Below are 27,474 nucleotides of genomic sequence, written 5' to 3' on the forward strand. Positions count from 1 at the left end.
ACAGTATATTAATGATGTTACGAGTTTCCATCCAAATCTCACTGTATTGTTTCTTTCAGTGATTTATAGAGGTTTCTTTTACATCTGTTGAAGAGAATGACATCTTTATGATACATTTAAATAGATATTTATTCTTCTGTCAAAGAAGTCTGCATTTTTTTTGTTAGAGAAGATTTTGGCTGGCACTGTAATTGTAGGTGTAAGTTCATTGGATGCTGATTTTCATTACATGTTTCACTTAAATTATCATAAATTCTGTGATTAGTTCATTGTGTCTGTCATGCTATCTAAACTTTTATCAGTTCATTCATCCATTTTATAAGGCATTAATTATTTAAAACACAAATTCATGCAAATTATTATGAATAATTATTTTACTAAGTTAAATAATCAAGCTACCTCTCGTTCTTCATTTCCTTTTCCCAGAAAAACAAATAAGAGGGAAAGAATTACAGCGAATTAATAGCAGACTGGGGAATTTAAAAATTGATTGGTTCTAGTGTGCTGTAAGTGGGAGGTTTTTTTTTCTCCCTCCAACAGGAAGTGATTTGCAGTGTTCAGCAAGCCTTTTGTTGAGAAAGGTTTTCTCAGATCAGTGAGTCATGCTTTAGCTCTGAGCCGGCAGGCAGGCAGCAGTCAGTAGAGAGTATTTGCTCTTCCCTCGCAGTATCCGTGATCATCGACAACATAGACCTTTCTCTGTTCTTTTACTTTCTGGATTTTTTTGAGGCTAGAAATCAGCAGCAGTAGCAGCATCACCACTGGAAACCAAACAAGCTGCACCACAACACTGGGAGCCTTTTAGAGACCCTTTTTCTCCCCATCCTTTTTTTTCCTCTGGTTCAGTGTTGTGCTTTCATGGACTGTGTCTGTACATTTCTTACTTACGGACTGGATTGCAGCTCTGGATTTTACTGAGAGCAGTTTGGACTTTGGCGACAGCAGCAGCAGGAGCAGCCCAGCACAACCACCACTGTAACCTCAGTAGAGAAAATTACAGTCAGGTAGCCTGTGATTGCTAAAAGGCGTTTGCTGCCTGTACTGCTTCTGCTATGTTACAGGAGAGGGTAATCAGCACGGCTCAGCCACGTCTGCCAGCACACTTGTGAAAGAGGCAGGCTGTGCATGTCGGTTGGTGGAGAGAGGGAAGAGAGCAAGAGAGAGAAGGGTATGCTTCACCGTACCAAATACAACCGCTTCAGGAATGAGTCAGTAACATCCGTCGATGAGCTTCTCCACGGCCTGTCCATGAACCCCAAGGTCTCGGCCACCCCCCAGTCTGCAGCCGAGACATCTTACACACCCCCGACTGAGGTCCAGCCCTCCTCCACCACCACTGCTTCCAGCACCCCCACCAGCCACGGCTCTGACCACCTGGAAGATGGAGGCACCACCCTCTGTACCCTCATTAACAAGGTGTCCAGCCTGAAATTCAGCAACTCAGGCAGCTTGCTGGGCATCAAGGGTCTGCCCTCGGCTGTAAAGGACCTGGCTGTGTCTAAGCTGCAGGGGGGTGGGGGATCGGGCTCAGGCAGCGCTAGTGGCCCGAGCCCCAGTTCGGCGACAGCAGCAGCAGCGGCAGCAGCCTCTGGTGTGGGCGGCTCTCTGTGCAGCTCAGCCTCCCATTCAACCCCCTGCTTGCAGCTGGAGCCAGCTGTCAGCATGAGCAAGAAGAGCAGGCTGGATGAGCTTCAGCCCAGTGGAGAGGACTGGAATCCAGGTGGAGGTGGTGGACTAGTGAGCAAACCCTCCAGAGGATGGCTACATTCGAGCGAGAAGATCTCTGGTCCAGGAGTGACATACATTGTGAAGGTTGGTGGTCTCTAATGCTCCTCTGTCTCATTTGTGTTTTTGTCCTCTGCCTCTTTTCTATTCTTTACCCATTCTCTGTTTTGTTTCTTAGCTACCTGCGAGTGGGGTATAAAGAAGAGATAATGTAGTTTTACTTGCACATCACAACATGCCCTTGAGTGGGTGTATGTAGGTTGGCAACAGCAGAAGGCTGAGCGAAGGAGGAGCAACCAGAAAACAGACATTGAATAATTCAGAAAAATGAGAAGGTCAACACTGGAGAAAAAAAGTAAAGGAAAAAAACGTGATGGCAAAATGAAAACAGCATTCATCAGTGTCATTTTGAGCATGCTGTAAACATTTTCATTTATACGGTGTTTCTGTCTGTCTTGTGTATGTGGAGCCACAACGTTATGCTTTTGTAACCATGGTGATGTGTTATTTCTGTACATTGTGCATCTGTATGAGCTCTATGGCTGTTTTAGCTTAGCAATGGTGACACGATGGAAGAGGAAAGAAGACATACAGCGCGTGTTTGTCTCATCACATCTGTATCTCACGTTAATGCTGTTCAGCCATCATACATCATTTAAAGGAGCACAAGTTGGCGCACAACTACGAGAGCTGTGAATGTCATCATGCCGGCAATGAGTCACTAGCATGAGGAGTGATGATGCTGAGCCCTGGCTCTTCAAGGTGTGAAGTGAATGAGGAAAATGGAGCAAACCATTTTCGCTGAAACCACAAAGCAGCAGTAAATTGAACGTTTGTCTGAAGGTATAATCTTTCTGTCTTCCTTTTATTTTATGTAGCATATTAAACAAAAAGCAAAATTTAGCTTTGGGGAGCTGAATGAGCATACTAAACAACGATGCTCGGTGAAATGTGTTATAGCCCAAATCAAAATACGCAGCATGATTGCCATCATATGACATCTACTACAACTTGCCTGAACAAAGCCTACAGTATCTGTGACCAGTGTGACATTCCATTAACTGCATTAAGGCCGAGAGCGCTTATTTGTCCAGTCAATGCTGCTGAAAGCATCCACACTGTGATAGGGGAAATGGGTCCAGTCTGCCCCCCCCAATCGCCTGCTTTTCCTGTGGTTTGAGTCCTGTGTGTATTGAGTTCAACGTGGTGTTCTGCTCACAGCACTTTTAATTACCATCATGCGGTCAGTCATCGCACATCATGAGCCATTACTCTTAACGGGACATTGATTGACAGTGACACTGTTTACACTCACGCTTTTAGCCCATTGTATCTATGTGTTTATGCCAAAATTGTATATTCACACAAGGTTTTGAAGGTTTTTGATGTTTTGTGACTGTTCCTTTGTTTTGTTTTTTTGTTTTTGTTTTTTTTAACTTAGGACTACATATCTAAAACTGCTCTGTGAGAGTGAACCAAAGCAGTAATGTAGCAGGCTAGAAAAGCAAAACAGCTGAAAGACGCTATAAATAAATCCCAGGGGAACTATATATTTGGGTCATAATTCTCTGTAGGTTTATCACTAATCCATCCCTCCCATTGATTTTCATAATTAATTGAATTTACTGTGTGAATCATGTATGTGTTTGTTGTACAGCATTAGAGAAGAAAAGTCTCCATGTTGTGCTCAGGATAGGTCTCTACCAATTTTAGAACTGTTTGATATCGCTTTGGCCCTGCTGAATTGTGCACTTCAAACTCACTATTCTAATAATAGAGAACCTTAAAAATTTGCAAACGTCATGTTGACAAAATGGTATTTGTTCTCTGGTACTTGCAAAACGCTGACAGGAGAGAAGGGGCCTCATAACATAAAAGTTGTGGTTTGCATAACTTCAGTTTTCTCTGAAAAGGAGTGGAAGTAGTGTGTCTGGATGTCTGTTTTGTTTACAACAAGATTATGAATGTGATTCTGATAATGATAGGAGCTCGTCAGCACAAAATGTTCCCAGTCTGTGCAATATTAATTAGAAGAGGTGTTGTAATGTGAGTAGGTGGCTGGTACTGAAGATGGTTTTATGGGATAGGAGGACTACAGTCACCTCGTTTGACATAGTAACACGCTGGTGCTGTTTACAAATCATTTTATGATGAACGAGCATTGACTTGATTTATTTTTTTCCAACTTTGTGTCAGACTTTGGCTTTGTGAACTCCTGCTGCATGTGTCTATTTTTAACTAGGAAACGATGATACCAGCAGGTTTATGAAAACACATTTGCCGATGTAATATGGGTTCAAGTCTGCTTGCGGCTCTTGTTTACCTGTGCATGAGCAGATGAAGGTGGGGGTGAAAGGATAACAGTTTAATATTCAGTCACATCCCTTACGTATCCTTTTGTAAGATCAGTGTTTAAAAGAATTTGTACTCAGTGTATTATGTGCAGATTCAGTATTAAACTCAGTGATCCACTCAAAAGCAGCACAGCCTGGGACTATACTCAAAAATGATAAACTTAGTCAGAAAGTGACTAGTTTCTCTGGCAGGCTTTTTTTTTGTCATCTGATATAAGACATGGATGTATTATAAGAACTTGCTAATCAACACTGTTGGCCACTGGGACAAATTGACAGCAAGGTTTAGAGGTGTTGCTGCATCGAGCACTGTGGATACATCTATTATACAAGGTCACAAATTTCAGCTTCCTGGTTGTTGTCCAAAATGTTAATATTGTGCTTTGATACACATTGAAGGACTGCAGTTGTGTTGGTTTAGTGAGTTTCAGTTGGAAGCTCAAAGAAATCAGGTGTGTTCTTCTGTACGTAGTGATGTGCCAGTCATGGAAACTTGAGTGTTACTCTTGGTATCTTTTTGAATATTTATTTCACACAGGCTTTTCATTCTTGCTTTCCAGTATCTGGGCTGTATAGAAGTTCTTCGGTCGATGAGATCCCTGGATTTCACCACAAGGTCACAAATAACAAGGTATGTGTAGTTTTCTAACTTATCAGAGTTTACTAGACACAAACCTCGGACTATTTAATGTTCTAGCAGTTTCTAAATCCTTTATTTAAAAAAAACAAACAAAAAAAAACAGTTTTTTTTTTCTGTCACTCTCTACTGACCCGGAATAGTTTATGTAACATTGTGGTGTTTAGGTGTTTATGACCACAAATGTGGTCATAAACACGTCATTTGAAATTATATTGAAACTGACTGTAACTAGTTCAAAACCTTTACTCTTTACCCAGATCCTTTTTTAGTCATGAACTATTCAGTGGCAAGCGGCTCTCATCCATCATGCAACACCATGAAACATTATTTCCAGAAATACCTCACTATAGTGAGTTTACACCTTTCCATTAAAAGTTATAGTACTCTCGCATCAACAGTGTTGTGATTAACTGACTTATGAGTCTTACTTGATCTTTTACGCATAGTGCACAGTTAAATCCAGCAAATTCTCTATAGATTTACAAATTTTAAACTAAACATTTAATCCAAAGCAGAATCTCCTAAGGTATCGTTTTAGATGGTATTTAATTTTAGATGCTGTTTGAGCCTATAGAACAAATTCCTAACCCACATTATCAGAGTAAGAAGTTTAATTCCAAACTTTTCCATTTTGTGATTGAAAAATAGGATAGGATTTTAATATTAAATGTACTGTATTAGAGTATATTTAGGCTGTCCGTTATCACAATTTGTTTGCATGGAATTTTTCTGTGGCTCCATGTGTACTTTTAAAATCATTGACCAGTGTGCAATGAGGCAAAGGCCAATAGTGAATTGGTTTGTGTCATGTCTACTTTTCTGCTTGACTTCCTGAAATCAGTCCAGTGTTAACGTTAGCCAGCAAGGCCACATGGTGGTAAGCCTTCACTCTCTCTCACACACACTGTCTCTTTCACTGCGTGTGTATGTTTCTCTTTTTCTCTAAGAAAGAGGAAGATAGAGGAAAAACAGAGAGAAATCTATATGTCTCATGCTGTTGCTATTATTAAATTTATCCTTTTCTAAATTAACCTTGTGCTGTGCTGTGTATGATTTATCCACATAGAAAAGACATAGAAATTATTTCTGTTTCCGTTTCTGTCATGAAACCAGTGTTCTCTTTGTCTCGGAGAGGAATTATACTTTTTTCCATCAAATCAACTTTATCTTTAAGCCACTGTTTGATCCACATATTGTTGTATTTTAAATAAAAAATGATAACATGGTGATGGATGTAATGTTACTAATGACAACATATAAAACACTCTGCGTATTCTGAATCTTGATGTAAGCCCCTTGTGGCTGAGGTGATTTCATTGTATATAACAACCTACAGAGTTCAGGTATGCTGTAAATAATGTTTTCATTGTTATTTATTGATTGATTGTCTTTTCTCTTTTAATTATAAGTCACATTTCATCTTATATTTGAATAGACAATACAATCATCAGGTCAAAATTTTAATTTGTCCAATACTTTGGTTTATTACCAAATGCTAGCAAAACTAATGAGAGTGATGGGAATTGTGGTAATTCCACCCTGCTAACATGGTAAACTAAGATGGTGAAGATGACCAACATCACATGTGCTGAACATCAGAATGTTAACATTGTCATTGTGAGCGTTTCATGTTGATGTTAACATTTTGCTCAGAACTCTTCTGTGCCTATGTGCAGCCTATCAGAGACACTAGCGTTGCTGGGAACTTTTAATCTTATTCCTACCTACATTTCTCGCAGAAGTATGTAATACAGTCTAACTTAATCCCCAAATAACTGTGGTCCTATGGCTGTCTGTGGTCACCATCTTGGCTTCATCGTCCTCTCTTCCTCCCTCTAGGGAAGCCATCAGCCTGGTGTGTGAGGCTGTTCCAGGGACCAAAGGAGCTCTACGGAAGAGAAAGGTACATGGACTGAAAGAGAGGGAAGGAGGGATAGAAAAAAGCAAGTGATCGCCACACTAAGAGAGCTGAGAAGATGAATGTTAGTGAAATGTACAGTAGATAGAAATAAGAGGAAGCGGCATTAGATATTAATTTATCCTCCCACGTTCTATATATAGCATCACCTCTGTAAGTTCTTTTTCTCTCATCTGTCCTTCATGTTAAAAGAGAGGGAAAACAGATAGAGGAAGGAATGATGAGAGGGAGAGATTGTACTTAGAGAAGAGAGAGGATGAGGAGAAAGGAGAGAGATGAAGAGGTATGGGACTGTATGTGCGTGGGCGTAGCTCCAGCCCACGATGCATTGCACACCGCGCACAGTGCTTAGTGACTCATGTAGTGCACAATATCTGTGATCAGGAGGCTGAGCTACTGTGTGTGCTCGTGTGCATGTTTGTGTGAGTGTCTGTCTTCTGTGTGTGTGTGTGTGTGTGTGTGCATGTACATGGTGTGTGTCCATAGCGTGTGAGGAGACTGTGTCTTAATGTGGGGTGTGAAATGAAGCATTACTCTGCTCTCTAGAGCTTGTTCAAATGTCAGGGAAGAGTATATAACACAAAATCAGCACTGACTAGTTTCTCTTTCAGAACAGACGTAAGATATAAGATAATGTCATTTTGGAAAACACACTCTGGTGACATCAGCTTGATACTAAAACTTCTGAATGGATCTGACTAATTTTATTTGGCCTCTTTGCCTCTTCTGTCCCTTAAAATCACTATTCACTACAGTATTTTAAGCATCCAACACTTGACAATCTCCTTATACAGCATGAGATGAAATTAGTGTGGCCCAATCTGTAATCAATACAAACTGAATGTTTCCTCTGTATTCATTCATTAGTGGTGAAATGGCGATTCAGTGAGTAATAGTGGTAAACAAGAAGTTGAACAGACTGATGTGAGAGTGGTATTACTCTTTTCATATAGCTCTCAGCAAGAAAGTGAATAATTTCCAAATATGTCAAATTATTCCTTTAAGATATACTGTATCTTTAGTTAAAAGACTTAAATTTGTTTTTTCTGTGTGTCTGTGTCCTGTGTCCTCCTCTGATCCTCTCAGCCACCGTCCAAAGCTCTGTCCAGTATCCTGGGCAAAAGCAACCTGCAGTTTGCTGGCATGTCCATCAACCTAAATATCTCCACCAGTAGCCTCAACTTGATGACCCCAGACTGCAAACAGGTCAGTTGGAAACCTTTAACTATGCATAAATGTGAAAAATGATTACTGATACTACTGTGATAGAACATTTAAGAGAATAGCACCATTGTGTGAGAGGGTCAGTCCCAGCAACCACATATAGTTTTTATGTTAACTACAGCTGTGGTCAAGTACGACTTGGTTAAGAAAAAGGGAGATATTAAAAAAAACTATTCACTGAATAAGGGCATGGACTATGCTCAAGAAAATGGTGTGTCAATGGTGAACTAAAAAAGCGACCAGAAGACTTTTGTTTCCAAATTCATGCTGTCGCAACAGAGGGAATCTTATTTTTGGTTGTGAAGAAATTTCTCTAGAATTTAGGAGGATTATGTAATAAAAGAGGAAGACGAGCAAGAGCACATGGCCTCTACTGATGTTTCTAGGTTTACCAGATGAAGTTAGCACCTTCATTTTCTCTTGCACATCACTGCTTTTAGCCACTTGAATGACAAAACAAAAATTATAAAACAGCTTTCTTTCTGGCAGGGGTGGTCAGTTGTAGTGTCATGCATTGCTCTTGACCCCACTGTCATTCTTGATACTAACAACAGATGGTGCTAAAGTAACAAAATAATCCAAACCTAAGTCACACAAGACATAGTAATATTTCTGGTATTGTGAGGACCAACTCCTCTGATAAGAATGCAGAGGACTTAAGCTGCAACAATTAGTCAATTAACAAAAAAATAATTGGCAAGAGTTTTGATAATCTAATAATTGTTTTTATAATTCTCAAGTAAAAATGACTTGTAGTAGCTCTAGTTAAGCTGAACAAGCACCTGGTTTTTGCCTTCGTTGGTTTGAGCTAATTACAGTTGCTTTGTAAATCCAGCAGTGATAGTTAGCTGACCAGATGTTAAAATATATGTGTGTGTATTAATTTTCTTCTGATAAACTAATCAGTTGCAGTTTTATACACGTGTAGAATCTGTGTAAAAACTTTGCGGAAACGTTGGTTAATCCATATGTACATATATGATTTTTACTCCTGACAGATCATAGCTAACCATCACATGCAGTCCATCTCCTTTGCATCAGGTGGAGACCCTGTAAGTAACTCAGTGGCCTGCATAAGATTTACTGCTATTTTTGTTTTATGATATTGAAAACATACTTTATAACAAAAGGATTTGATTTACTCCTACAACCAAAAAACTTTATTTGTATTTTAGGACACGACAGATTACGTTGCCTATGTAGCAAAGGATCCTGTTAACAGAAGAGGTAGGTGTTCATTCCTTTAATGCTCTGTAGAGTGTCTCACATGCAACATGCTCATCAAAGTTTGTTGCTCTGACTTGTCAGCATGTCACATCCTGGAGTGCTCTGATGGTCTCGCCCAGGATGTCATCAGTACCATTGGCCAGGCCTTTGACCTTCGCTTCCAGCAGTACCTGCAATGTCCCTCAAGCAAGCTGTCCTCCACACATGACAGGTGAGTTGTTCATGACACGTTCATAAAAACCACAAAAGCAATTGCAAACTGATTTTACTACTTAGTTTCATGATCAAACTGTATTTTCCCCAGGGTATTAAACATGGAGGAGTTACAATGGACAGAGGAAGAGGAGGAGTCAGCAGAACATCCGTACTATAACAACATCCCCGGCAAGATGCCACCCCCTGGAGGCTTCATTGACACCCGGCTGACCAATCAGAATGCAGCACCTGATGGATGCCAGGTACAACTGAACAGAGTTACTTTTATTTCCATATGTACTCAGGTTGGTTTGACACCTGCAGTTTTGGTCACTTGGTCCAGACCAAGGGAGAAAATTATACACTGCTGTATGTTAGCTCTGGTCTGGTTTGTTTACAGTGGCTCTTTTTTAATACAGTGAATTGAATGAAGTCATACAGACTGACAGGCAACTCACTGACTTGACAGTTTTTGTCATCCAGCATCATCAGATCTACATGGATTCAGATGGGGCAGTCAAATTCTGGTGACTGACAAGTCGTGCAGCTCATTACTGCTTCTGTTGTGTTTATTTATGTTTTCTGGTGTTGCAAAGAAATAACTGATTATGATCATCATGATCTATATGTTGCTAATGGATTGCAAATGTGCCGACATCTATGTGTTACCGTGGTTACCAAATGATTTGTGCAGTCCATTGCTTATGCAGATAGTTATTTCATGAGGTTTGTGGTTAGCAGATGGATTTAATAGTAATTTAGCATCTGAAATCATTTTAAAATCAGACCACAAACGAACCACACCACAGTCCACTTTTACTGAGGTTTACTGAGATCCTGCTTTTCAGACTTTCTGAGTCTGGTTCTTTAGTCCACAATGTTCACACCAGCCCAAAATGAACCACACTAAATAGGAAAATGTACCAGAGTTCATTTTAATGGAACCTTAATCTCAATTTTTGCACTTTACATAATTAATATTGGGTCTTTTTTCGATATCAACTCATGATATCCATTTCTTAATTCAGAAATATATTTATATATATAAATATATATCCACTGTGTGTCTGTATGCCATCAGATGGGCCCAGGTTCAGTAGATCAGACATATTACCAAGGGCGGCACTGTGGAGAAAACTGGGGAGATGAAAGAAAGCCCATATTCATACAACAGGGTAAGAAAATCCATGCTTCCCGCTACTTTAGTACATAAGACATGTTTAATTTTGCAGAGTTTCATCTGTTCATCACTGTGCCCAAATGTCTAGGATCGTTTGATATAAGCAGTCTGCCTGAGAGTAAAGGTCAAGGACCAAAAACGGCAGAGATGCCCACGTATGTGAACACCCAGCAGATTGATGCCCAGGTGCTCGCAGCCCTCCAGGCAGAGGCAGAAAATGTGACAAAGGGCATGGCAGCTGCAGCCAAAGAGAGCCCACAGAAGGACCTGTTTGACATGAGTAAGTCTTGGTTGGCATTTATTGACGTTTCAGCTTGTGTTTAGCAGGTGTATTTGGTAGCACTCTTCCATTTAAACAAATTTTAAATCTCAGTTTTCACTTAGTTCAGTACATTTTAATTCAGTTCAGTGCGTACCTACTGTAAATTCCAGACAAAGCAAATTCAAACCTCACCTGTTGAATGAAGCTTTACAAAGTGTCTGAACGGTATCTGTGCCTTGCCTTCAGAATAACATAGTAAGATGACTTTCCAATCACAGTTCTTAATTATAGAGGTTTCCTAGCTTTTGTTTCCCAGTGACATTGGTGTGGCATTATAATAACATCATGCCAGTATGGAGACAATAGGAAGACAGTGTTAATGTCAGTGTGCAGCATTTCTCTTTCCTCCTTTCAACTTCAACCTTAGCTTTGTTATTGTTATGCATGAGAGATCGGTTACATAAAGACGTGTGTAACTATGCATGAAGAATCCATGACACAAATTACATGTGAGCAGCCAACGATACAATTCAAATGTGAAGTTATTAAATGAAATTTAAGTTGTTATTTAAGGTCTTATTGTCCACCTACGGTGGTTCTTTAATGGTTAACAGTAACATTTAACATTGTTCCTCTGCAGATTCTTGCATAATACTATTCAGAAAAATGTGGCCTTTCACTCGCCTATCAGATATAATCATGTTCAAACACCACAAAAGTGGTTTTGCATGCTCTGTTCCATGTGGTTTATACAGTAGTAAGTGGCAGTTAAAAATATTTCAATTAAATTATTAAATGGAATTAAATTAAATGTTATCTTGACTTCTCAATTGCGGTCCTGATGAAACAAGATGCTTGCACAGGACATAGCACAGTGAGGGAGTTTTTTCAACTGTAAACCAAAGGGATGTCTCTCCAGGAGAGAAAGACAGTTTCATTGGGTTTTTTTTTTGGGATTTTTGGTTGCACTGACTAGTACAACTTAAGGTCACCAGATTCCCTGTTTTCCTGGAATTGACTGTTTAATCAGAAAGTTAAAGGTGCCCAGTGTAATTTCCTTGCAAATAAAGTTTTTGTTTGCATTAAGTGTTACTCTAACAAATACATTCTATACGTTCTTGAGGTGTAAAAATGTTTCAAACACATTTCATAAAACATTTACAAAGCCAGTTTTTTTACATTTTGAAACCTGCATCACTTGCATCCATGTTTACTCGCTTTCCTCTACTTGTTTCTTGTGTGTGGCTGCATTTCTCGACACATTTCCTGCATTTGTTGATCAGTGGAATAGTGTGAAACCATTGGTAGGAATGTGTATCGCATGCACAAGAGAAGCAAAACTGGGACCCACTTAGAACATTGGTCCATAGCACTACTAGTGGTCAAAAATTCCACAACAGACCTGTTCACCAAGGTCCAATCTTTTTTTGTGAAGAAATTACAACACTGATCTGAAGCTAAAGCAATGATGACCTTGTACTTCCAAGAGACATTTTTAGGTTTTCATACCAACAGTTAATTTATGGAGTACCATACTTTACAAATCTTGACAGCTATAGCAGTTAAAAACTGTGATGCAGAACGGTGATCCTCTCTTAATTAATTATTTTGGCAATACCCTTACCTGTACCAGAGCCCTTCGAGGATGCTATTCAGTCTCAGTCCCACCCACCGTCCCAGGGGCAAGCCCAGTCCCAGGTGTCTAGTCTGCACAAGGCAGCATCTGTGGACAACTCGAGCCCTCTTCTTGTGCGCTCACTGGCCTTCCGGGCGCAGGAGGAGCTGGAGGACCAGACGTGGTACCATGGCAAAATGAGTCGTCGCGACGCTGAAAAACTGCTGAAAGACGACGGGGACTTCCTGGTCCGCAAGAGCACTACTAACCCAGGGTCCTACGTACTGACAGGCATGCATAATGGGCTTGCCAAACACCTACTGCTGGTGGACCCTGAGGGCACGGTAAGACGGGGATAAAGGACATGCAGTGTGTGTTTGAAAGAAGATACTGTAGATAGAAATGGCTGAAGGATTTTTTTTATTGTGCAAGAAAAAGACAAACTTATAACATTTCTTTCTCTCTTCAAAGGTACGGACAAAAGATCATGTATTTGACAGCATTAGCCACCTTATTGGCCATCACCGTGACAACAATCTGCCGATTGTGTCAGCTGGGAGTGAACTGTGTCTCCTACAGCCCGTTGGAAGGAAACAGTGATGCTTGCAATGCCTGATGGGAGATAGGAAGCTCTGAACAGTATCTACTACCATCCTGAAACTTGAAGATGAAATATGAGGAGAAGATGCTGAAAGGCTCTATGCGCTGACCAGATTTTTGGGAAAATTGGCCCACAGTTACTTTACTGGAGGCATTGGAAGACGCAAGATTTGTTTAAGATAAAAAATTATTTATAGAACTGTTATTATTTTGTTGTGATGACTGAGATGCTATATTTTTGAGAAGACATAGGTGCATTTGGACATACTATCTTGATTTGGTGTTTTAAAAGATTAAAAAAAAGACAGTTGTTCTTGTAGTTTAGATGAAGTGCAAATCAAACCTCAAAGAGGTGTTAACAAGAGTATTTTAGAATAAAAATCTGAAATTTTAGTTTTGTCTGTCAAGCACAACCATATTTCTACAGGAACCGTTGGCTAAGAGGTCGGAAACAAAAACAGTTTGGACAACAAATGCTATTTATAATGAATTACTTTAGGAAAAAAAAAAGTCCTTTAATCTCACCAATAGCGTGACAGCTCACACAATTAGTCACTATACAAAATCTGCTTATATCGGGGATTAGAACTGAATGTGTTTTGCTTTGCAGTAGTCACAAAGTGTTGGGGTGCAAACAGACATCCTTCATAGTGCTGTTAATGGCTTTAAAGATAACCTTTTTTTTATAAAGTATTTTCTTGTGTCACAGTCGCATGACTTAAAATCAACTGTTCTTGTGGACATTGTTCGTAGACCTTGATACCCCTTTATTTGAAAGAGGTGCTTGTGTATGCTGACACTGTAAAAATATTTATGCTTTTCAACCAGGGATTATTTCTGAATTGGTTTTCTCTGGATTCTTCTTTTAGGTGTGTAGTCAATGATTAGTTTTCAGGGCTTGAGTCACGCAATGGATATTCTCACATTCTTAATTAACATTTTCTGCTTTTTTGTGAACTTTTAAAAGATATCATTATTATTGTTTATTTGATCACAAACGAATAGCACAATCAGAAAGTTAGATCACTTAGATCATCTGTGTCAGTTGTACCGAGACGAATTACCAATGTGTTGAGACGTAATTTACACTTTTTACTTATGAGGCTTAATTAGATAAATTTACGCACCATGTGCACTCAATACAGAATGTTTGATATTTGGTCACCTTCACTTATTGATGTTAAACAAAGATCTTATTTCTCAGTGTTGAGATCTTATGGCAGTATTACTTTATCGCCACTAGATGTCATCACAGAAATACTTGTTTATCCCCATCAGTCACACTCACTTCCCTTACTTTATCTCTTATTTTTAGCAAAGGATGCTATCTGGTTGTGTATTGCTTGAAGTGCTACAGTACACGGGAAAATCCAACTCTAAGAACCGAGTTTTCAGCCATTATTCCTTGACAGGTCATAGTTAATTTGCATTTTGCAGTCCACTGTACGCAATCGTTCCTCAGAACAGTTTATGGTATTTAGGTTATACAGACTGTTTTTGTAGAGTGGGAATCCAAATTTTGAAAAGGCTTATAGGAATAGTACACAGCAGTTCTGGCAACAGACTTTTTAAATGCTCTAATCCTTACTATTATCAGTACTCTGATGGATACCAAATGAATGGGGCATTGTATTTGATATGCACTGGACCACTTCAATTGAACCAAAATCAGCATGTGTTCAATGAGTTTGACAGATGACAGATGCAATGTAATATAACGTGCCTGTATTTTGCTGCAAAAGGGAGTGTACAGTACACGCATCTCACAACAACACATCATTAGCAAAGAGCGGGATTGGGATCTTTATTTTAAAAAAATCACTAGATCCATTTTGGTTAAAGTCAATTAAGACTTTCCCTGATTCCTTGTGTCCCATGACCCAGGTTGCTTCTCAGGATTCCTTTGAGAAGAACGCATGAGAGAAAGAGCCTAATATGTTGGTATTTTTTTAGGTAAACATGAGAAGAAAGGGAGCAAAGAACCATTGAGGAGTTTTATTTTGACTGTTATCTGCCATTAACTTTTAATTTGGTTTAGATTTTAATTCTTTGTGACATTGATTTTTCATCAGATCGATTATCTTGGTAGATGGAATAATGCGCTAAATTTTTAAAAAGCACTATGCTAATGTAAAGAATTATTTTGAGATCCGTGTTTGTTTCTAAAAAGCAAATTTGTAGAATCACCTTGGCAAAATGTGCAGAAGTTTTGAACAAAGCGTATATACAGCAGGAACAACTCCATACTTGAACCTCTCTGATAACACGATGATAATCTGTGTGGCATAAAGAAATTATACAACCAAACACACTGGGACACACACTAAAAAGAAAAAAAAAAGAACATGGCTTCTTTCCAGATTTCTGTTGATGAAAATGTGCCTTTTATTTGTACAAATGGTGTTTTTATTTCTCTTTCTCTCTCTTCAAAGTGCAATAGCTGATCTTCAATGGGGCATGCCTGTTCACTAGAGGTTGTGTTTTGCCCTGCTGCGTGTTGCTGCTTGAGACTACTGTTTTCTCTCTATCTCTGTCTCTTTATCTCCCTCCCTCCCTCTCTATTATATATTATAAATGTATCATTTCCAGATTCTAAGTATAAATCTTTGTCAGAGGGAATCACACAGAAACTCGCTATTTTGGAACAGGTACAGAAAAAAAATGGAAATAAAAACAAAGAAGTCCAAATGATGTTTACAGATTTAATCTTTTGGTTGTATGGGTTTATCATTATTCTGTATGACTGTTGGCAATAAAACCGTGAATGTGTATTTTCTCTCTGTTATGTTCTATAATGATAACACATTTCTTTTTATGGTTCTGAAAACAAAGATTTAATCCATGTTATCTTTTGTTCTGTTCACAGTGACAGGTGCTGTTTCTGTAAGGAGATGTTGCTGTTGACTTTTTCAGATGTTACTTCAATGCTGTGTGCTCCACAAACACAGGTCTATTCCCCTCCCATGTATTGTTGTGGCTGCAGAAATCAGGATATAAATCTGGATGCACAAAAGTAAAACTATTTGCACGGATAGATCTCACTAGAAATGCAGTGAAAAATGTCTTTATTTGTAATTTGGATGAACTAACCCTTTAAGTTATTTTCTCAAAGGTGCGAGGAAGTCACTACGCATGAACCAAGGCAGAACTGAGCTCTCTGCTGACCACATCATGTGATCAAGGTGAATCATCCTTACACAGTATATTTACGTTTTTCTTTTCTTTTTTTTTTTTTTGTTTTACTTTATTGTGTCAAAGCTAATATTCTTTTATCATATAAAGAGCTGCACATGGTTAACTGTTTCTTGTTCACATGCAGCATTCACATGCCTCCGTTTACCAGCTTCATGCCTTTAGACTTCATGCCAAACTTTTTCACCTCTGGAATTATCAGATAAAAACACACTCAAAACAATTTCAAATCTGTTACTAAGATGAGGATTGAAGATATTATGTATTGGACATGCAGCATATTGTGACAATATCTGGTCACCACTGTTAACCAGCAGATGGAGCCCTGGTATTGCTAAAAACTAATACTGTCGAATGAACTGCGTCAGTTACATTAAGTGTCTGTGCAGTGGTAACGAATGCAGGTCTGTCACTTTGAACACGATGCTACTGATATAATGAAAAAGATTGAATGTTTGACACTTACACATGTGCATTTATATCAAATATGCTATTTACAATGTGGTTTTCTTTACAGTAACAACAGTATTCTGTAGAATCACTGAATGAACACAGAATAGACTGTGTAGAATAATAAATAACTTAAATTCTTCATCATTACACTAATAATTGTCTACAATCATTCTTCATTACATTGTTTTTTGCAGTACTATAATTGCACTTGTTAATATTTGCAGGTGATTTTTTCACTTCTTAATTGTCTTAGATGGTCACGTCTGTAACCACCAGAGGTAATTTTTTTTTTCTGTCAAGGGTGAGAGCGTCATCATCATTGTCCTGCAAAACACATATGTCTCTGAAATGTCAACTTGTCATGAGCTCAGAAAAAATGAGTTGTTTTCAGTTTTGTGACAATGTAAGTTTTGGAGATATATGGTTCTCACACGACAGTGATGAAAAATGACCTGTACTTGACAGAGAGGCAACACTGAATGAGTCATTGAACATATTGGCTTCATACATCAATCCAATGTCAAGTGCAAAGATTTTAATGAGCTTTCCGATTATAGGTGATGCAGCTATATCAATATTAAGCACAAAAGAGAAACTGCTGCCCTGCAGCCAGGCCTGAAGTCCACACTTCTTTCCAGAAATCCATCAGTCAAAACACATATTCCTTTTCCTCATTTGTCCACTGCACAGGCACATGTTAGAACCACCCTCACCTTCTTACTGTAGACTACTTGCTTCTGTCTTTCAGTTTTTCTTTTCACTCTCGAGGACCACCTGGGCGGTCCCTCCTGCCACCACTGAGACCTCGCCATGGGCCGTGTCTGTCTTTTGCTCCTTGTCCTGCTCTGTCTGCCTGGAACCCTGCTGATTCTGGTTGGGGTTGTTTTGGCTGCTCCACGACTTGCTCCTGCTACGGCTGGGCTCCAGAGACTGCCTGTTCCCGCTGCCATTTACAGAAGTCCTCCCCCTGAAGCAAATGCCACACACCAGACCGAGGAAGGCCCGTCTCATCTCTCGGCTGGCCAGCGTGTAAATTACTGGGTTCATGGCTGAGTTGAGCACAGCCACTGCGATGAACCAGTCAGCCTTGTAGAGGATGGACCAGCGCTGCTCACATGCCACATCCACCAGGAGCAGGACAAAGATGGGTGTCCAGCAGATGATGAAGACCCCAACTACAATGATTACAGTGCGCAGCAGGGACATCGCATGCTCAGAGTTGCTGTGCTTGCTCACCTTCCGGCTGCTGGACTTAACCAGGATGTAGATTCGGGCGTAAAGGACTGACATGGCTAAAAGGAGAACAATAAAAACTGAGATACAGAAAGCCACATACTTCTTGCTATAGAGAGGGAGAACGGTGGAGCAGTCTGGGAGGTTGTCCAGGCAGTTCCAGCCTAGAATAGGCAAAGCTCCAAGAGATATGGCAATCAGCCAACAGGTCCCTATAAGCAGAAACACTCTGTAGTTCTTGTTGGCATCATAAGGCCTCATTTTGATCATAGTCAGGTGTCTCTCTATGGCAATAGCCAAGAGACTGAAAATGGATGCACCAAGTGCCACAAACATGCTGCCCTCTCTGACAAACCAGAGAGCAGGTGAGAGCTGCAGGGTCTTCTCTCCTGACAAGAGCAAGTTGACCAGGTAGGCGACTCCAGCCAGCAGGTCGCACAACGCCAGGTTGCCGATGAAGTAGTACATGCGGTTGTGGAACCTGTGGTTTCTCCATATGGCCACCAGCACGGTGAGGTTCTCCAGGACGATGAAGCTGCATATGACCAGAAACACGATGGTTTTGGTGTCCACGGTGCCGGCGTTTGTGCCAGCGCTGGGCCGGTAGTCCAGCTTCCCTGTGTGGTTGTAGTGGAGGTGTATCTGTGAGTTGATCATCTTCAAAGCACCGGCTGCTGACACTGGATGTCAGAAGTGAGCAGGGAGTCCAGTGTCAGCAGATCCACCGTGTTCAGCTGCAGGGGCAGATGTGAGGAACAGGAATGTTATTACAGAAAGCAGCCAATTTATTGTTCACATTGTGGTCATTATCCAGCAATACAGCAATTCATAATTTAGTCTGATGGATTTAAACTGAATCATCTAATTTTTCTGTTTCCTATGAAAACAAAACATCATGAAGTCTAGCAAACAGCTGCAGAAAACTACAAGAAACTAAAATTCAGGAAAAATATGGTCTATTTAAAATAAACCATGACGTACCATGAAGTACCAAGAGGCACGTATCAATATGCAAATGAGTCTTTAATTCGGCTTTTCAGACACTAGTTTGATTTTGAAACAGTCATATACAGTAGAAATGTTGATTTCACTGACATGATGAGGCAAACGTTAATTCACATATTTGTGCCGACTCAAGCCGTTCCGTACCCCCCACCCCCACCCCAAAGACAACCTCAACACAACTTACCGCAGGACGCTCGCACTTCAGGTTTTACTTGGAGGTGAAACTCACACTGAGGGACATACATTTCATTGCTTAATAGTCGATTCTCCGTCTTTCCAATATTTGCTTTAGGGCTTTTGTTCCTTCTTGCTCGCTGAATGGCAGAGAGCAGCTCCTCATCTTCTGCTGATCTCTAAACTCCGGAGTTTTCGACATCTGGCTGAAAGTCACACCCCTCCCTCCCAGCTCTAATCCGGACAGGGGGAGCGGAGAGAGGCTGGGGCGGCCGCTGTGTGAAGGGTCACTTCGATTCTCTCCTGAAAGCCCGGAGGTAAGTGGAAACTCATAACGTTTCTAAAAGACACGTTGCAATAATTCATTCTCACTACATTTGTCCCAGATATGTTTGGAAGAAGTCCCTCAGGAGATATGTTTCAGTTGTAGGTGTAACGCAGGTGATGTGAAGGAAAATGAATTGTCCTAAAGGACTTTTAACTTTATTAAATTTTATTTCATTGTGTTATAGTAACAAGAGTCTAATTTATAAATTAACTTAATTCACTTTTTTTTTTAACTAAAAATGTCTTTTTCTACATTTTATGGAAGCTGGGAACCATTAATTTGTATTTCTTAGCCTTTCAGACATTTCAGTTGTTTTGTCATTTATACAAATATGAATCAGCAACCATGAACCTGATTTTTTTTCTTCCTTTGATTAAAAGGCTTTTGAATCAGTGAGTGAGAATGATTTAAGGAAGCTAGCTAGCAGTCTAGCTTTCTAGAATATGTAATTAGTTTAAAACAGAACTAATACAATTCAAGCTAGCAAGTTAAATTTACCTTGCAGTCTAGACAGAGAAAGAAGACAGAAAACTATAGATTTATACTGTATTACAAAGGGAAACTCTAAAATCACAGCTGGCAGGTCACATACATTGCAAAAACAAATGAGGTAGATAAGAAACAAAATACAAAAAACAAACAAATAAGTAAAATCCACAAATAAAAGCAAAAACTATGATAAAATAAAAACTGGACTGAGAATTAGAAACTGAACTAAAAATAGGACAATAAACTCTGATACCTGTTAGTGCACAGGAATATTATTCCCAAAGGTCAAACAAAAGTCATATTACTTCAGTGCAATGCAAACGCCTTTTCACTGCTGGTTTACCCTCACATCATATATAGCTAACTATAGCAGAAGTTCAGGGTGTGTGGGAGTACACCCTGAACTTCTGTTGTGAAAAAAAAAGGAATGAGAGAGAATACATTATGCTGTAAGAGTTCTAGTTAAGATGCCTGCAGCCCATCCTTTGTTCTGGTTCTTCTGTCATGACCTCATATCCAGGAAGGATGGGCAGGGCTGGCAGCGAGAAGAAGAACTCAGGGCGTCTGAGAGGCAGAAAGACTGATGATGACTCTTTAAAATAGATGATGGAGTTAAATGTAAACTGTGGTGATTTTAAGACTTCCCTGACTAAAGCTAAAATGAGCAAAATGTGACTAAAACAATAAACCTCATCAAACAAAATCCAGAACTTGCACCAAGAATAACTCAAGTCATGAGCATTGTGCAGTGCACATGTGCACTACAATATGACTCAAACGCAAAGAATCTTATTGCTTTATTTTATATGGTGCCACACGTTTAGCTGCTTGCGATTTTCCCCAAACGAAGCACATACTGTACTGTACTACAGACCAAATCATTAAATAGTAGATCTCTTCCAGTGTCTGTGGTTATTAACCCAGAGGAATGTTCTGTGTCGTTGAATAAACAGCTGTGGTCTGGCATTGGTCCATTAGCATTGTTATAGTCACAATTCTCAGTCATTTCCTGCATGTCTCGCTGTGCCAGCAGCAATGGGAAAATCTCAGGGAAAAAAGCTAAATAGTTACTCTGGACCCACAGCAAATCTGGGACCAATCACAGAGTGGGTCTACGTAAAGGCAGCTGGATTAACAGACCGGGAACATGGTTGGAAAAACCTTGGGTTTTTCAGGCAAACTACAGTGATGTGGGGCTCGCATCTGCATTTACATAAACTTTGGGCCAAATATGAAACCATCAGCAAGTACAAACCCATAATATGTGGTTAGAGTGAGTCTATGTCTATGTGTATTCATAGACTACTGAAGAGGAGCATGGGTGGAGGGCTCTCACTTTTGCAGGACCACCCTCACTAAGATGTTGCTTTGTAGGCAGCCACTTCTTTGGTTTAAGCCAGCCCAAACTTTCCTGTCATCTTTGACAGCAGGACGGTAATTAAAGTTCTCTATAGGTGCCATTTTCCAGCATCAGGGGCTTCCCGTCTCCCCTAAATCATCAATGCACCATATGTGTGATTTCCTGCTATTATAATGCTATATCATTTAAGTATAAACCTACAAGCTGCAACCCCTCATTTGAAAGTACTGTACAATATAACCCTCCTTCCCTCAGAGCCGCTGACCTCACAGCTGGTAAAACCATTCCTCAGGGAAAGTTTCCACTGCTCAACTACAGACCTGGAACTTATACAGTATACAGTTTCTGTGTGACACCATTAGTGGTTGGAAGAAGTATTCACATCGTTTATTTAAGTAAAAGTAGCAATGCCACACTGGTGAACTAATCTCTTACAAGTAAAAGTCCTGCATTACAATTCTACTCAAGTACAAAGTATCATCAGTAAGATGGACTTAGGAATAAAAGGAAAAGTACTAATTATACAGCAATATGATTAATTATTACATATTATTATGAATAAATCGTACATCAATTTATATAAATAATTCATATTACCCATACGTTAACATGTCAAGCGTGGAAGCTACTTTATACACTGGATGTTGAATATTTTAATCTATAACAAAGCATTTGATTTTATTGGCTAATTGTATGTTTTGTATGTAAAACCTCACTGTAATCTGCAAGGTAACCATTGCTTACAGCGATCAAGTGAATGTAGTAAAGTAAAAAGTACTTTTGCTTCTGAAGTGTACCGGAGTAGAAGACATGAAGTAGCATAAAATGGAAATACTCAAGTACAAGTACATCAGAATTTAAGCACGGTGCTTGATTAAATGTAGTTAGTTGCTTTCGACCACTTGACATTGTTTGATGCTGACAGTGAAAAATAAAATAATAATACCACAGAGATTAAAGACAAGATAGATCTGATTCACAAAAATTGCCTTTTCTCTTATCTAAATAGCTCTGTACAGGAAATGTTTGCTATAGATATAGAGCATTTAACTAACAATTCTTGACTCAGGGCATGAACATGTCAAAATATTAATTATTAATCATAATGCAATATGAAAGCAGAACGCACTTACAAATGCCTACATGTATAAAGTATTCTAAGGACATTCATAATTGATTATAATGCATTTTATTTGACTGGTAATATATTTGCCTCTCATTCAAAGCGGAGAGATAATGGTTAAATGAGGATGGCCGGATAGAATAAAGATAAGGACCCTGTGCTTCAGTACTATAAGCACATTACAAAATCTATTGCCGCGCTTTGCCTTGTTCAAGCTCTCAACCCTTCATTAGAGCGCAAGAGCTGGGGTCAAAGCCGTGGGCAGTGGGCACATCCATGTACAATTACATGAAAACCCTGCCTTTAATTTCACCCTCGCCATTTTGAGGCAAAAACACACCCCGTGAGTCTGGGCTATAAATCTGAGGCGCAGTGTCCCCTCCTGCCCTGTGGCTTTGTGGCGGCAGTATTTCTGGGCACGGCGGCCTCTTGCATGCAACTTAACAGAACAAGGCCTCAGAGACGTTTCTGAGGCATAATTTCAGCTGTGGCACAGTTTAGTCTAGATTTGCCAACTTTGGAAGGCCACACAAACAGAAATAGGTCCTGAGTTCTGTCACTTCTCTTTGCTGCAGAGAAATTTAGTGCTCTTACCTTTAGTTCTCTCAATGTTAAGTGCAGCGCTTTTAATTTTCCATTTCATTTGTTTCCAGCTGAGAGATTAATCGAATGGTTTTATTGAGGTACTGCCAATGAGTTTGACTTCAATAATACTACAGTGGCTCTTCAGCAGACTATCCAGTGTCAAACTGGCTGACATTACCATATGAGCATAAATTTAATGGACTGAAATCACTTAACACTGAACATGGAAAAAGAAAAAAAAGCCAAACTCACAGTTTTTCTGTAGTGGACTCATTTTGAGGGCTTCCGTGATAATCGCAGAGTTCCCAGCCAAGGTGACTGCCTGGTCGGCTGCATGTGAGCACATATAAAATTTTCCCCACCTCCACACACAGTTTAATATAATAACATCCACTGAAACCACTCAAAACTTGAACTTGTAAAACTGTCATGTATAGAGTTTTATGCGTCTTTAACATTATTCTAGAAGTATAAGTTTTTGCTGTACCACCATCTAATAGGGGCCCTCTATTAAGCTTATATATTGTAATTTTTGGCTTTATTAATGCACAATAATAATTATTTACTAATAATATAATTATTTACTAATACTTTAGAGATCTGTTATAGATGAAGCCTCAAAGTATTTAATATTCAATAAAAAAGACATGAATTTTGACTGGTGCCTTCTGTGTCTGACACATTTTGAGACTTATTGTGTCGCTGTCTTGACCTCACGCTGAGGCATGTTTTTGATCCCAATAACTTACCAGACAGGCAACGATGCCTCAACTGCATTCGGTAGCAAGCCAAGCCACTTCCTTCTCTTTCTGTTGAGTGCAGTTGCATTGGTCTCGCAGACAGTTAATGAGAGTGTGCAGCAGTAGTCCATTTATCACAAGGTTGAGCAATGCTTTTCACTCCCAGGCCCATTAGGTCTACAGCACTCAGAGCTTGTTGTATTGATGTCCAGCAGTCACTGGTCATTGCCTGACTTACTGCTGAATGGATGGCTATTATATTGTCGTTAACCAGAGAGGAGTCTGGAGTCTGTGAATCACAGGGCAAAGTTCATAGAGGGCCCCTAATATCATGGTGGGTCACGTATTATATTTATTTATCACTCAGTTGTTTTCCCCCACTGTTTATCCATTTCATCACTATTTTTAGAAAATAATATCCAACGTGATGAATCAATAAAAGAGAATAGTTTAGAAAGAAAGTTCAACCTGTGTTAAACCTGCGTTCTATTTTCATAGTTTTGGCAATCATTCAAGCAGCTTGAATTTAAACAAATAATTTAAGTATAGTTGGCAAACCTGTGCTTGTGTTTTCAGTTTAACCCATGTGCAGCCTTTGCTGACATGTTATTTCCATGTTGTTATTTTAGCCCACAGAATAAGAGCTAACGTTATCTGTAGGTATCAACACCACAGTGTAACCACAGGACAAACTTTGTTCAAAAACTGCACTGAAAATCAGATAACATACACTTAAATTGAAATAAAAAGATGGAAGATTAAAATGTTGCACATCTTATATCACAAGCTTTTAAATCATTAATATCTTATGAAACCACCAAAGATTTTTAAAGTTCAGTTCTCACATTGAAGGAGAGGAAATACCGGAAAGCCACATGGAATTGTTTACTTAGCTTAAAATGCATTTAAGATCAATTTTTTTTCTCATGCCTGCTGTTCATTTTTATTCATCTCACATAACCTAAGTGCTGGTACCATAGGAAAGCATTTAAAAACAGTTCTGTCCACAATATACCGATGAAAGCCTCAGTTAACATGTTTATATTGCTTATTTGTACAAGTCAGACAACATTAGTTTTATATAATAATATATATATCTATGCATTAGATAATAAGGTTATCTAAAGAAAATGTGCTGTTGGATCAATGTGCTTTATCTCCATTTACGTCCACTAGATATGTAGTGTGGTAACAGCCTGTTAGGTGTTGCTGTCCAATACTATGCAATATTTTCATTTTCATTTAATTGTGAAACAGTTTAATTCGTGTAATACTGACATAGTTGAACTCAGAATAAATTATTCATCTGAGACCAAAAGTCTTACCAGTATGATTTTTGGCCAACCCTTCTCAAGAGAGATCCCTTTGTTATCGCTTTCCTTCCTGTTGATGGAATCAATAAGACTGCTCTTTAGCAAGCTAGGAACTTACTAAGATGCCTGGTAAGTGTACAGGAAACCATTACAGCCTGCCTGATTAAATGTAGGTGTACATTATACTACAAACTCGCTGGCACACATGCCAGCACGTGTGCCTCACATGTATACGTGTAAGAGTGTATACGTTGCTCGTGCTTGTAAAAACTCCTACAAAAAGTCCTCTGACTTAAATGACCATGTCGGGCATTTGTTCCTTCCATCTGATAAAATCCACAGGGTCATCTCCAGGCACCCTATGTATTCTGTCAATCTCCATCCGCCCACCAGTTGTCCTCAGACTTTCCTGTTTTGGTCACCTGACTCCTGACAAACACCTGCTCACCTTTCTCTCATTCCCTAATCACCCATTCCTGACCACCTCACCTGTTAGCCAACCAGCCAGTCTGTACACCAGTCGTCATTTGCCAGATCAGTCGCGTCATGTGGACTGTTGTGTTCCAGTTACCTGTCCCTGCATGTACAACTTTAGCCATGCCATAAAGTTAGGTCTGTTACTGTGGCATTCACCTTATTGTGATATTTTGTTGTACATGTCCATTTGATTGAGACTGGTGCATTTAAATGGCGACTTAACCTGACTGGTAACAACTGTAAAAATGCTCTGTATGGTGAAACCTTCCAGTATTGTATTCCTGTATACATATTTCATTAGAAGCCATATGACTGGTGCCTTCCTGGTGTCTGGCCCCCTCAGAGCACACACACCACACACACTCACACTTGCATGCACGCACACTCACACAATTAGACTGTAGAAGGGTTGGAGTCTGAGTGAGTCTGGTGCCAACAAACAAAAGTCTGAGAGGGCAGCTGATAAACCGTCTGCAGCTGCGAAAGATGCTCACAGTGTGCTAGACGTGCAAAGGAGGGAACTGTCAGCATCATTCGTCGTATCTGCTAATTCTACCGAAGGCTTTGTTGTCAAGCCGAAGTGTTACAAGAAACAAGAAGTTTGAAGTGTACTTCTCTATTACTAAGAATTTACTAAGATCTGTTACAAGAAGGTATTACATGCACATTTGCATTTTTCAATATCACTTATTAAGCAATAAAAGTAATTCATTGTCCCAACAATATATTTTTAATACTTAGCTTACTAAACGTGAAAATCAACCTATTGCTTCTTTTATTTACAGTTTCCGTCTCTTTTGCCTGTTTTGAGAAATACAGCAGTATCATATCCTCTTCTAGTAAAAACTAACCCTGTAAACAGTAGCTGTTCATTTCTATTCATAGCAACGGAGTCATCTGATGGTGATGTCAACCAAAATACAAAAATAAATAAATACGTGCACATACGCTGTTGTCAGAGCGAGCTTCCCTTTAATGTCTTGCAAAACTTATTTTATGGTAACTCCCACAAAGGTAAAGCGAATTTACAGATCATAGTTGAGTCATGGTTGATCATAGTTTGTGTGTTTTTCAGAGAACACACAAAGCTGTGTGGATGTAAAAGATCATTTGAGATCAGTATAAATATTGGTAGGGGCAATGTGTCCCTACAATCCATGTCCAAATCTATGCCCATGAATGGTTGGTATTAGTATTCCACTCTGTAGAGTTTGTTGCACAGTGATCAGAGAAAATTAAATTAGTCTCCTGCTCATCCACACTCAAGGAGGCAGTTGAGGTAATTTGGACACTGGGCTGTGATCCACAGCAGACCTCACTGTGAATTTAGGACATGCTAGAGGCATTACATCTCCTGGAAGAGCTGTGGGGAAGTTTGCTGTGGTTAAAGGATGTCTAGGCTTTTGTGCTCACCTTTTTGTAAACAACCGCACTATCAAAGAGATTTAAGACATCCACAATATGAAACAATGAGTGAACAATGAGTCTGCTGACTCTCCCCGTCATTTTGTGCAGAGTGAGGACAAAGATATGTGAAGTGAAATTAAAACCTGGATGAAAATCAAAGGCTTCACATAAGGCCTTTTTGCAAAAGAAAAGTTAAAGTGGCTTTATGTGAAAGAGGGGGCTTGTCGTGATTATCCCAGGGGGAATTTATTCAACTCTACAGTTTCCTTCAGCTGTACTGTGTCTTTTAGCATCTTTTAGCTTAATGTCTTTGTTTTTGGGGCCTGTGACTTTATTGTTCTGGGTCACTCTCATTGTTATTGCTGGATATCTGCTGGATGTGTAAATAAGCAAGTGTTTGTGTTCACCCATAGACCAAGTGTTCACCATGTCAGCTTTCTCAGTTGGTAATGTCTGCTGCCCCCAAATGGCCAAAGAAATCTATTATGACAGGTTTAAGAAACTTGGAGAGCCATGTAGAAAAACAGATGCTGCTTCATGTGGTTATTTATTTATTTGCAAAGTTAGTTTCTTTTGAAAGGAAGGGTCCGTGCCCTGTGCTACAAAGGGCATTAGTGACCTCTTTTTATATAACCACTGGAGATTATTATCATAA

General features: G+C 39.4%; 2 protein-coding genes across 3 annotated transcripts; one reads left to right on the plus strand and one right to left on the minus strand.

Moving 5' to 3' along the window:
* Positions 1–612: 612 nt before the first annotated feature.
* On the plus strand, positions 613–15,215 carry shc3 (SHC (Src homology 2 domain containing) transforming protein 3). The gene is made up of 12 exons (XM_041058568.1): positions 613–1,812; positions 4,640–4,710; positions 6,559–6,622; positions 7,724–7,843; positions 8,860–8,913; positions 9,037–9,088; positions 9,170–9,299; positions 9,393–9,546; positions 10,365–10,458; positions 10,552–10,743; positions 12,359–12,684; positions 12,812–15,215. Exons 1-12 carry the CDS (start codon positions 1,126–1,128, stop codon positions 12,938–12,940), a joined length of 2,073 nt encoding a protein of 690 aa, XP_040914502.1. The 5' UTR covers positions 613–1,125; the 3' UTR covers positions 12,941–15,215.
* A 456-nt stretch (positions 15,216–15,671) lies between these two features.
* Positions 15,672–19,138, minus strand: LOC121195242 (sphingosine 1-phosphate receptor 3). Of its 2 annotated transcripts, XM_041058572.1 has the most exons (3): positions 19,008–19,138; positions 17,299–18,552; positions 15,672–15,917 (listed from the first exon to the last, which is right to left on the minus strand). In XM_041058572.1, the coding sequence occupies exon 2, from the start codon at positions 18,473–18,475 to the stop codon at positions 17,330–17,332; it is 1,146 nt and encodes a 381-aa protein (XP_040914506.1). In that variant the 5' UTR covers positions 18,476–18,552; positions 19,008–19,138; the 3' UTR covers positions 15,672–15,917; positions 17,299–17,329. The 2 variants fall into 2 exon arrangements, with proteins under 2 accessions (XP_040914506.1, XP_040914504.1); XM_041058570.1 differs by lacking the exon at positions 15,672–15,917 and having other exon boundaries at positions 16,038–18,552.
* Positions 19,139–27,474: the final 8,336 nt, after the last annotated feature.

Source organism: Toxotes jaculatrix, chromosome 16 (assembly GCF_017976425.1).
Source record: "Toxotes jaculatrix isolate fToxJac2 chromosome 16, fToxJac2.pri, whole genome shotgun sequence".
Classification (NCBI taxonomy): Eukaryota; Metazoa; Chordata; class Actinopteri; family Toxotidae; genus Toxotes; species Toxotes jaculatrix.